Source organism: Ursus americanus, chromosome 11, assembly GCF_024610735.1.
Source record: "Ursus americanus isolate L20-20 chromosome 11, mUrsAme1.1.p, whole genome shotgun sequence".
NCBI lineage: Eukaryota > Metazoa > Chordata > Mammalia > Carnivora > Ursidae > Ursus > Ursus americanus.
The window spans coordinates 59,950,228-59,963,125 of NC_142137.1; the positions used below are offsets into that span (position 1 = coordinate 59,950,228).

The 12,898-nt window shown below is 37.8% G+C and overlaps 1 protein-coding gene across 7 annotated transcripts in view; it reads left to right on the forward strand.

Annotated features, from left to right (window-relative positions):
• Nucleotides 1-12,428, forward strand: part of TAB2 (TGF-beta activated kinase 1 (MAP3K7) binding protein 2) — an 86,191-nt gene extending 73,763 nt beyond the window's left edge. For 6 of the 7 annotated variants that reach the window (XM_045805316.2, XM_087865576.1, XM_045805317.2 and 3 more), the window contains 2 exons: nt 287-367; nt 10,375-12,428. In XM_045805316.2, the coding sequence (XP_045661272.1) occupies nt 287-367; nt 10,375-10,517 (224 nt within the window). In that variant the 3' untranslated portion in view covers nt 10,518-12,428. The remainder of the gene's footprint in view (nt 1-286; nt 368-10,374) is intronic. The other variant, XM_087865577.1, reaches the window with a different exon arrangement.
• The last annotated feature ends 470 nt before the right edge of the window (nt 12,429-12,898 follow it).

The window sequence follows — 12,898 nt, forward strand, 5'->3', positions numbered from 1 at the left end:
AGAACAGTGGTGTAGTTCTAATTCTGTTACTGTCTTACTATAGTTTAATTTGACCTGTCCCCCCATTTACCACTTAGGCTTCTGTTGTGAGTACTGTATTATACCTACCTCAGCTGTTTTGACATCCTTACATGTAATTTGAGATTAGAGGTGCAAAATAAATGAAAAGCATTTCTTCTATTTATACTGTGATCTTTTTTAGAAAGAAAATATTTGCTTTTTAAAAAATAAAATTAAATATTTTTGAGCTATAAACATTGATATATTTACTTTTTATATATTTCAGGACCACATTTTAATCCCAGCGCTATTCATAACTTTTATGACAATATTGGATTTGTAGGTCCTGTGCCACCAAAACCCAAAGGTTAGTGTATTCATTAATGTGAAAACCATTACATTCTGAAAAGCAAGATTTTAGAAAATTTGTTTTTAGCAACCTTCCACTTTAGAAGTGCTTCAGACTGTGGCATTCGTGGATGAATTCATTAGGAAGATAGTTGCTTCTTTTCACTTACATGCTGGGGACGGGGGAGGATGCAAAAGTGTAATGTACTTCATTCCTTAAAAGTAATATATGCATGTCCTTAGGATTCATATATACTCCTAAAATAGCAAGTCTGGGGGAAAAGATAATCAGGTGCAAAAATTTGTTCTCTTTAAAATTTTTGATAACTGATGAGAAAGACAGCTTAGGGAAGTTTATTTTTCATGAGTATTCTGTTTAATTTATGCATAATTCTGTATAATCACAATACTCTGAATTTCAGACGAATGATTTTTGAAAACTATTACCTACTGTCATTTTACATCATTGATAATCAGATTTGTGTGCACACGAAACAAGGGTATGTCAAAATATGTGTGTGGATTTTTTTACTCTAGGACTTAAAATATAGAGAGAAATGAGAACAAGAAAGAATAGGTACGTTATTAGCTCTTTGGTTTGTAACAAAGACTTTTCATAGTCTCACTAGGTATCCTGTTCTCTCCACTCCCTCATTTTTGTTTAAATATAATTTGATTAGAACTAGCTGTATCTTCGTGTTTTGTTTTGTTTTGTTTTTTAATTTAAATGTTTCTAAACATAGTTAGCTGGAATGCAATGAACTATTATTATAGAAGAGCAAAAGTGAGATTAGGGCATTTGTCACAGTAAGCAGTGGTTAAAATACAAGATGCCGTTTAGATGTTAACTGAATAAAGGAATAAAGAAAACAGTGGCATAGCCTAGCTCCTTAAAATAAGCAAAGTGGGTATTCCCAGACTCTGAACGAGTTGCTTTAATATAATCTTTTCACTCTCTCAAAAACTAGAATTTTTTTTATAAAAAGATTCCTGTTTTGCTTCAACATCAACCAGTACTTATGCATTGAGTGCAAGAGGGAGTATGTAGATGGAGGATAGATGGGAAATAGATTAATAAGACTGGTCTTGACAATTTGAAGCAGGATAAGAACATGAGGGTTTATTTTACTATCCTGTTTCTATATATGTTTGAAATTTTTCATGGAGATAAAAAGTAAGGAAAGGTAGAATAGTAGAAAGCACAGATGGAAGCGTTTCCTTAAATGTATAATATGTTAAGGGGAGGGGTCCAAGATGTTGTCATAGGAAGACCCTAAACCCACCTCTTCTTGTGGACGTACCATATCTACACCTACATATAGAGCAGTTCCTCCTGAAGAACTGAGCTGATTGAACAGTTTCTGCACAGCAAAGGATAGAAGGACCACATAGAGATTGGAAGGAAAGATGGAGACACTGTAACCATGGGAACCCCACCCCCTACACTGTGAACTGCAGAGGGGAGAGAGGGCACTGAGGGACCCATGCACAGATTTGCCCACCCTGGCCCCCCAAAAAAGCTGTGATTTAGAGGGATGCCTGGGTGGCTCAGTCGGTTAAGCATATGCCTTCAGTTTAGTCATGGTCCTGCGGTCCTGGGATTGAGCCCTGCTCAGGCTCCCTGCTCAATGAGGAGTCTTCTTCTTGCTCTCCCTCTGCCCCCTCCCCTTCATGTGCTCGCTCTCCCTCAAATAAATAAAAATAAAGGGCACCTAGAATAAAGTGAAGAAAACCCATATACCAACCCTAGAGCATCTGCCAAGTGGTGGGAGAACTGCTGGGACTCTCTCTGGGGTCAGAAGTGCAAGCAAGCACTATGTTTACCCTCTTCCACCTCCTTGATAGCATAAATGGGAGCAGAGTCTAGCCACTCTAGCCAGCCTGCCCTCTCAGCAATACTTGCACCTCTTCCCCCATCAGCTCCAGCCATCCTTCCAAAATAGCCCCCTCCACCTGTGCCCACCTGAGCTCCAGCCATGCCACCAAGGTGGCCCACGGTGCAGTGCACACCAGTGCCCCTCAGCCTGTACCCACCACAGCTCCAGCCATCCTACCAGGGCATCCCTGCACGGAGTACCCCAGGACTCAGCTCACACTTGCTACAGCTACTGCCAGCCAGCCAAAGCTGCCAGGCACATGCAGTCTGTATAGGGACATTCCTACACGGAGCCTTTCCTTCATGATTGGGAGAGGTAGCTCTGTTCCCTAAGTCATAGAAACAAACGCAGGAAGTCAAAATGAGACTGGAATGTGCTCCAAACAAACAAACGAAAATTCAGAAAAGGAACTAAATGAAACAGAAATAATCTGCTCGATAAAGAATTCAAAGTAATGGTCATAAAGATGCTCATCATACTTGAGAGGAGAGTGGATGAGTTCAGTGAGACCTTCAACAAAGAGATATAAAATATAAAAATAGAGCTGAAGAATACAATTAATGAAATGAAAAATACACTAGAGGGACTCAGCAGCAGATTAGAGGATGCAGAAGAATGGATCAACCATCTAGAGCCAGGGTGATGGAAAGCACCCAAGCTGAACAGCAAAAAGAAAAAAGCATGTTAAAAAATGAGGCTAGGTTTGGGGCGCCTGGGTGGCACAGCGGTTAAGCATCTGTCTTTGGCTCAGGGCGTGATCCCGGCGTTCTGGGATCGAGCCCCACATCAGGCTCCTCTGCTATGAGCCTGCTTCTTCCTCTCCCACTCCCCCTGCTTGTGTTCCCTCTCTCACTGGCTGTCTCTATCTCTGTCAAATAAATAAATAAAATCTTTAAAAAAAAAAAATGAGGCTAGGTTAAGGGACCTCTCTGGAACATCAGGAATAATAACATTCACATTATAGAGGTCCCAGAAGGAGGAGAAAGGGAGAAAAGGACAGAAAACTTACTTTAAGAGATTATAGTTGAAAACTTTACTAACCTGGGGAAGGAAACATACATCCAGGTTCAGGAAGCACAGACAGTCCCAAATAAGATGAGCCCAAAGAGATCTACACCAAGACACATAATGAAAATGTCAAAGATTAAAGATAGAGAATCTTAAAAGCAGTAAGAGAACAGGAACTATTTATATATAAGGAAAAACCCCATGAGACTATCAGCTAATTTTGCAACAGAAACTGCAGCCAGAAGGGAGTGGCATGATATATTCAAAGTGCTGAAAGGAAAAAACTTATAACCAGGATACTGCTCGGCAGAATTATCATTTAGAATTGGAGAGCTAGAGTTTCCCAGACAAACAAAAGTTAGAGTTCATCACCACTAATCCAGCCTCATAAGAAAAGTTAAAGGGACAAGAAAAGGCCATAACTAGAAATAAGAAAATAATGAAATGAAAAAATTTCCCGGGTGAGAGCAAACATATGGTAAAGATAGTTGATCAATTGCTTATAAAACTTAGTTTGAAGGTTGAAAGACAAAAGTAGTAAAATCAACTATATCTAAAAAAAAATTAGTTAAGGGACTCACAAAATAAAAAGACATAAAATATGACATATACATAAAACATAGAGGAGAAAGTAAAAACAGTGCTTTTAGAATGTGTTTGAGCTATAGGGATCATCAACTTCATATGGACTGCTATATACTTAGGTTGTTACATATGAACTTCATGGTAACCACCGATCAAAAACCTGTAATAGATACACAAAAAATAAAGAGAAAGGAATCCAAACATAACATAACACAAAAGAAGAAAGGAACGTAGAGGAACTACAGAAACAACCAGAAAACCACAAAATGGTAATAAGTATGTCTATCAGTAATTACTTTGAACGTAAATGGTCTGAATCCTCCAGTCAAAAGATATAGGGTGACTGGATGGTAAAATAACAAGGCCCATCTGTATGCTCCCTACAAGAGACTCACTTCAGACCTAAAGATACTGACTGAAAGGAAAGGGATGGAAAAAAGATGCTCCTTGCATATAGAAGCAAACAAACTGGGGTAGCCGTACTTACATCAGACAAAGCAGACTTTAAAACAAAGACTGCAACAAGAGACAAAAAAAGGGATTGTGCAATGTAAAGAGATCAACAAAAGGATATTACAATTGTACATATCTATACACCCAACAGAGGAGCACCTAAACATATGAAGCAAATATTAACAGATATAAAGAGAGAAATTGACAGTAATACAATAATAGTAGGGAACTTTAACAGTGCACTTATATCAGTGGAGAGATCTTCCAGACAGAAAATAAGGAAACAGTGGCTTATGAACAACCCATTAGAACACATGGACTTAAGAGATAGATAGAGAACATTTCATCCAAAAACAGCAGAATACATATCATGAAGTACACATCGAACAGTCTCCAGGATAGATCACATATGTTAGGCCACAAAACAAGTCTCAATGAACTTAAGACTGAAGTCATGTCAAGCATCTTTCCAACCACAATGCTATAAAACTAGAAGTCAATTACAAGGGAACAATTGGGAAAAAACCACAAATATGTGGAGGCTGAACAACATTTTAAACAACCAATGCATCAATGAAGAAATCACAGGAAATAAAAAAATACTTGGAGACAAATGAAAGTGAAAGCACAGGTTCAAATTCTCTGGAATGCAGCAAAAGCAGCTCTAAGAGAGAAGTTTATGGTGATAGAGACCTACCTCAAGAAACAAAAAAAAATCTCAGATAATCTAACTCTATACTTAGAGGAACTAGAAAAAGAACAAACAAAGCCCAAAGTTAGTAAAAGGAAGGAAATATTAAAGATCAGAGTGGAAATAAACAAAATAGAGTCTAAGAAAAATAGAAAAGATCAATGAAACCAAGATCTAGTTCTTTAAAAACATAAGCAAAATTGATAAACCTTTAACCAGACACATCAGGGAAAAGAGAGGGCTCAAATAAATAAAATAAAAAATGAAAGAGGAGAAGTAACAACCAACACTACAGAAATACAAAGGATTATAAAGGATTACTATGAAAAGTTTTATGCCAAGATTTCAACAACCTAGAAGAAATGGATAAATTCCTATAAATAAACACTATTCTGGGACTGAATCAGGAAGAAACAGAAAATGTGAACAGACTGATTACTAGTAACAAAACTGAGTCTGGAATCAAAAAACTCTCAACAAACAAAAGTCCAGGATCAGACGGCTTCATAGGTGAATTCTGCCAAGCATTTAAGGAAGAGTTAGTATCTGTCCTTCTCAAACTATTCCAAAAAGTAAAAGAGGAAGGAAAACTTCCAAATTTATTCTACAAGGCCAGCATTACCCTGATAAACAAAACCAGACAAAGACACTACAAAAAAAGAAAATTACAGGCCAGTATCCCAGATGAACATAGATGCAAAAAACACTCAACAAAATATTAGCAAATGCAATTCAACAATACACTAAAAGGATCATTCGCCACAGTCAGGTAGGATTTATTCCAGGGATGCAAGGATGGTTTAATATGTACAGATCAATCAGCATGATACACCACATTAATAAAGTGATGTAGAAAAAGCATCTGACAAAACTCAACATCTCTTCATGATAAAAACTCAACAAAGTGGGTTTGGAGGGAACATACCTCAACAAAATAAAGGCCTTATATAGCAGACCCATAGCTAACATTATAATCATTTGTGAAAAACTAGAAGTTGTTCCTCTAAGATCAGGAACAAGACAAGGATGCCCACTTTTGCCATTTTTATTCAACATTTATTCAACTAGAAGTTCCTAGCTGCAGCAATCATATAAGAAAAAGAAAAGTATCCAAATTGATAAGGAAGAAATAAAACTGTCACTATTTGCAGATGATATGATACTATATATAGATAACACTGAAGACTTCACCAAAAAAACTATTAGAATTAATAAATGAATTCAGTAAAGTTGTAGGACACAAAATTAATATGCAGAAATTTGTTACATTTCTATACACTAACAACAATGTAGCAGAAGAGAAATTAAGAGAACAACCCCACTCTTAGTTGCATCAAAGAAAACTAAAATACAAATACCTGTACTCTAAAAACTAAGACATTGATGAAGGAAATTGAAGACAACACAAACAAATGGAAAGATATACCATGCTCATGAATTGGAAGAATTGATACTGCTAAATGTCTTTACTACCAGAGCAATCTACATTGAGATTTGATGCAGTCCCTACCAAAATACCAATGGTATTTTTCACAGAACTAGAATAAATAAGCCGAAAATTTGTATGGAACCCAAAGACCCCAAATAGCCAAAGCTATCTTGAGAAAGAACAAAGCTGGAAGTCTCACAATCCCAGTTTCAATATATGGTACTGGGGGCGCCTGGGTGGCGCAGTCGCTAAGCGTCTGCCTTCGGCTCAGGGCGTGATCCCAGCGTTCTGGGATCGAGCCCCACATCAGGCATCTCCGCTCGGAGCCTGCTTCTTCCTCTCCCACTCCCCCTGCTTGTGTTCCCTCTCTCACTGGCTGTCTCTCTCTCTCTCTCTGTCAAATAAATAAATAAATAAAATCTTTAAAAAAAAATGTACTGGCACAAAAATAGACACACAGACCAATGAAACAGAATAGAGTACCCAGAAATAAACCCACACGTACATCATCAATTAATCTACAACAAAGGAGGCAAGAATTTACAATGGAGAATGAAACTGGACCACTCATACACAAAACTAAGCTCAAAATGGATGCTCAGTATCACTCATCATGAGGGAAATGCCAGTCAAAACTACAATGAGATAACCCCTCACACCAGTCAGGAGTGACTAGTATCAAAGACAACTAAAAATTTAAAACTTGAAGGACAAGAAATAACAAGTATTGATGAGGATGTGGAGAAAAGGGGAACCCTTGTGTACTGTTGGTGGGAATTTAAATTTATAATAGCTTCTATGGAAAACAGTATGGAAATTCCTCAAAAATTAGAAATCCCACACAGTCCAGTAATTCACTTGGCATAATACTGTTTAGGTTCATCCATGCTGTTGTGAATGGCAAGATTTCCTTCTTTGTGGCTGAATAATATTCCCTTGTGTACACACACACACACACACACACACACACACACCTTCTTTATTCATTCATCTATCAGTGAACACTTAGGTTGCTTCCATATTTGGTTATTGTAAATAATGCTGCAGTAAGCATAGGCATGCATGTGTCTTTTCAAGCTAGTGAAATAAGACAAATATAATATACCATATCATTTCACTTATTTGTGGAATCGAAAAAAACCAACAACAACAAAACAGAGGCAGACTAATAAATACAGAGAACAAACTAATGATCACTGGGGTGGGGAGAGATGAGCAAAATAGGTGAAGGGGATTAAGTGGTACAAACTTCCAGGTATAAAATAGATAAGTCTCAGGGGTGAAAAGTACAGAATAGGGAATATGGTCAATAATATGGTAGTAGCTTTGTATGGTGACAGATGGTAACATCATGATGAGCATTGTGTAATGTATAAAGTTGTTGAATCACTATGCTCTTCACCTGAAACTACTATAACATTGTATGTCAACTATACTGCAATTTTAAAAGTTTATAACATGCCAAATATGATGAAATACGGCAATTATTACCCAAAAAAGAGAAAAAAGAAAAAATCTATTAAAAGCTTTTTTACAAAAGACAGAAGCTTGTCTGCTATTTTGGAGAAATATAGAATCAAACATTTTTACCTTCAGGCTAAAATAGAAAATTATTAGTTTCATTTATAAAGGTTTATTTAGTTGGAACTGATTTTGCAGTTCTGCTTTACACTGCAGTGTTTTGCTTTTTAAACAGCTAAAATTAGTGTGGAAATCACAAGTCATCCTTTGCAGTCTAACTTCCTCTTTAAATTCTGGTTTCCAAATACCTCTAATAAAAAGATTTCTAGGGGCACCTGGGTGGCTCAGTCAGTTGAGCCTCTGCCTTTGGCTTAGGTCATGATCCCAGAGATCATGGGATCAAGCCCTGCATCGGGCTCCCTGCACAGCAGAGAGCCTGCTTCTCCCCCTCCCTCTGCAAGTTTAAGTACCAAATGAGATTGTGCAGATACAAGAAAACACTGGAGATTTTTCATTTAAAAAAAAATGTATAGGTCTCCTATTAAATACCTTAGATATTACTTAAATAATGAAGAAGGTGCTGGTATTTAATAATAGATTAAAGTGTTAATACAAATAATCCACCTTCCTAAAAACCATTGTTTTTAGGACAGTTTTTTAAATGTGCCAGGTGGGAATGTTTTCTAACACCGAAGTAAGACCAAAATTCTGTTAAGTAGGATGGAGCCCCAGATTAAAACAATCATTCGATAAAATGTTTCCCAAGTATGAAGTGTAAAAATTTTTATGGTAAAAAGTTAAAACAAAACTTTATTTATTTTAATGTGGTTTAAGAAATATTAACTAGTATTATCAGACCCTCAATTTTTCAAATATTTTTACTTAGATAAGCCTTAATTAGATATTTTTAAATTACTCGATTTAAAGAAAATTATTCTATAAATAGCAGTGTCAAGTTGCTCTTGAATGTTGCAAAAAGAGTCATGATGCCTAAAAATTGTGACCAATGCCTGAAGTTGACAGTTTTGCAATAAAGTGTTCCTTAAGACTAATCAGTAAATAAGATGCCGCTAAAGGACAGCTGGGTGGCTCAGTCGGTTAAGTGTCTGCCTTCAGCTCGGGTCATTGATCTCTGGGTCCTGGGATCGAGCCCCAAGTCTTTCCTGCTCAGCAGGGAGTCTGCAACTCTCTCTACCTCTACCCCGCCCCTCGCCTGTGCACATGTGTTCTCTCACTCTCTCTCTCAAATAAAATCTTTAAAATATACATATTTTAAAAAATAAGTAAAGGGGGACAGAATACCAAACATCACTTAACTATTTTAGGTATGTTATAAAAGGTTGACTTCCTCTATTTTGCCTACTAAATACAGTAAGTCTATCTTTTAAATTATCAGAGAAGATATCATTTAGATACCAACTCAGTGGAATAGGTGGAATTTGCAAATTAGAAATTTGTTAAATACAGTGTTTTAACATAGTTTGAATCTTTACATTGTAAACCTTGATGGGAGAGCTCCAACAATGTGTGCTCCTTTTACTTTAAACCTCCCCAGACTAATTTGTAGGAATATTATCCTACATTTCTAATGGGATTCCCCCCCCTCAAAAAAAAGAGTTTCACAAATGCAGTTTCATCTTAGACACAACCTTAGAGGAATGTAATTACTCCTTAAATTTAAGGAGTTTAAGTAAAAACTCCTTAAATGTTAATCCCTTCAAACACTCTAGAACATTGGCCTCATAAAGCTACAGTGGCTTCACTTTATTAGAAAGGTTAGACCTGAAGGGTGTGTGGTTTATCTACGATCACAGAATAGAGAAGTCATGAGTGAGGAGCAGAGCCAGGAGCAGAACTCCATTCTCACAGCCCTCAATCTAGTATTGTTTCTACTGTTCTGTAATAAATATGATTTTAAAATAAACCGAGGAATAAAGTATGGTAGAATTTTTACCCTGATTTGCTTCTCCAAATTACTGTTAATATATAGTTAAGATTTTAGAAATTAGCTCGTCTTTCTGTTTTTATTTGTGTTGTTCACAGCTTACATTTTTAGCAAATAGAGAACATTTAACAAAAAGTCCATTCCTGGTAGAAAACAGAAATAGAAGTACTTCTTCAGTAGGGAGCGAAAATCTGACTTTAATGAGACATAGAGTCACTGTCAGTATGGTAGCAGGACACCTTTTCACAGTCCAAGGTGCGATGATGGGAATCTTTGCTGTTGGTTCCCATATAAATTGATTTCCCTTTTCTCCTGCTGTCAGTTGGAGAAAATGATGCTCTTTTTCCCCTGAAGGAGATAGTGAGGTGACCCCATCCTGCCGGCGTTGGTGTTCCCCAGCAGAGAAGCGCCAGCTTGCTAGAGGCGGGTGAGAACCGAGCATGTCAGAATCAGCTCGGTGCTTCATTTGGTTAAGCAGCTGCTCTGTGCTGTGCAGTCCAAATGGTGCTTAAAGTTGCCAGTAATTTACGACTTTGCGCTGTTTTGCTTCTAAAACAATTCTTTTGCTTCTTTACAGATCAAAGGTCCACCATCAAAACACCAAAGACTCAAGACACAGAAGATGATGAGGGGGCTCAGTGGAATTGTACTGCCTGTACTTTTTTGAATCATCCAGCCTTAATCCGCTGTGAACAGTGTGAGATGCCCAGGCATTTCTGAGCCAAAAGGCCCTGTAGCTCCAAAACCACATCGGAAGTTCAAGAAACCAGTCTGTCATCGGGGAGAAGTTTCACTGCTACATAGGATATTGTCAGATTGAAGGTGTGATGAGATGGTGTTGTGCTAATGTTAAATGTCAGCCCCCAGAGCTAATAATACCTCAGTCTAATGTCATGGGCAGTTGAAATTCATCACATGAAAGGGAGGCTGCTGAGAGACTCGGTTGCCCGCTGCCTAACCATGTACAGTGTTACCAGTAGCCCATTGTGGATAATTCTCACTCTAGTAGTGCCTAGGTGTGCCCAGTACCTTTTCCCCCCTCATGTCACTACTGAATTTTGACAGGAGGAAGGAATAGAGCGATGGCTTTTTTTTTTAAAGCTTTCGGTGAAACACTACAAACATGAAGAAAAGGAACAAGGTTTAACTATTTAAAAACTGTTTGCTGCCGCGTGGTGCCAATGGATAGGGGAAGAACTTCATGAATCTGTGGTACTCTTGGCCTCGTCTTTGTCTTCCCTGAAAACATCTCCACTCTGTGAAGCCAGCATCTGGGGTCTAAAGATGGAAAGGAAAGCGGCAGGCGCTGTCTGTACAGACATGCCGTGAAGTACCCCACAGCCTTTCCTACTGTACAGATCGCTCGAGTCTGCTTTAAGTGATTTCTTTTCTTTATTATTTTCTTATATTTCTATATGTATAGTGTAATAGTCTTTTGTTAACTAATTTTCTTTTTTCCTTTTAGTGATTAAGCACGATCATGTCCCTTTTTAAGCCTTACCTGAGAGAAGCAATGCCTTAAAATAAAAAAGCATTAATGAAATGAAACTGTGCACAAAATAACTTTCCTCTCCTTCCTCTGTACTTGGCCCTCCCGAGCGCCGAGTTCTGTGAAGCCACGCAGATGCTGCCCGCTGACTCGCAGGAAGTACGACAAGGCTCACGTCTCTCTGAGTCACCGCGTGCCCGCCGGCATCAGCAGGGGGTCGCACGGCACACTGACCTTCCCCAGGGAAGCTTAAAACGAAAGGTATTTTTAAACCCACTGACAGAGCAACACGGTTCAGCTTGCTTCATCTGCCTGGTGTCCCACAGAACTTCCACAAGAGATTACTATGGGCAAAGTACAGTGTCCAAAACCAGCAACAGCAGCAGTACCGACAGCCCTGGTTTGGGGAGAAGTTGAAATGCTTTACTGTTGGGGCAGTCCGTTTCTAAACCTGACTTGGTGGCAGTATCATGTCTATTTATAAAACTAGGCTAGTCATATTTAGGACAACTGAAGGAAAGCTGGAAAAAAGAAAAACAAGCAAACTTGAACACTGAAGCAACCTCAAGCATCTCTTTATTTTGATGATATATTTTTATAAGGAAAATAAATATTCAGATGATCGGGAATGTATATAACTAAATGAAATCAAGAAAAAGAAATAACAGTATGCATTTAAAAAACAGAATTATGAAATTATATATCAGTGCTTAGAATGGGGCTAAGGGAAGTGCTGAAATGTAGCAAAAGGTAGGAGATAATGTTCACTGTCACCCATTGTAAATGTCTGCAAATGGATATTTCTGAAACAAGCAGGATTGTTACAGGTGGTCTATATGGATGTCAAAGCCTTGACTCCAGGCTCTGCATCTCGTATAGGGGAAGAAATACGACAATCATAGCTAATTAGACCGTAGACCCAAAGCCCTTACATTTGATGCATTTTGTTTTAAAACTAGGCCTTGTTTTTCAGCTTCATCTGCAGTTCTATGTGAAGATTGATAAATCAGTTTTTACTTGTTTTATTAATAAAACGTAATTTGGATATCTTGAGTTGATGGTTTTGTGATTTAGCTGGGTAAACTATCTTTGTGTAACAGATAAGTTATTTATAAAAATTAAAAAACTTATATTCTAATGTGGATTTTGTGACTTGTTTTTAAAGTTTGTGGCATGGAAGACAATTTATACCCCAGCAGAACATTTGATAGCTAATTGAAATCAGAGAAAACTCATTCTCTAGAGTCTTCTCGTGACATCATGGCATTCAGCTGCATTTCTTGGATTATTTTTCTCAGTTCCCCCAAGATTTTTAACTAATGGAAGAGAGCAACCACGTTTCAACTGAGCCCAAAAAAAAAAAAAAAAAAGGAATATTGCTTTTTCATTGTTACTGCTTTTCCTTTAGTTTTTTCGGGGGAGGGGGGGTTAAAGTTTACCTCATTGAAGACAGGGTATCTTGGGTCAGTTTGGCCTGAGGAGTCATTCAGTTAACATCTATGTAATTCCATAATGTTTAGGTGCTGGGGATCCCAGTGGTTCTTCTCTTGGAGAGAACCTTTATATTAAGAGTTTTCAAAAAACATCACTCGGCTTTTCTGAGCTGGAAAAA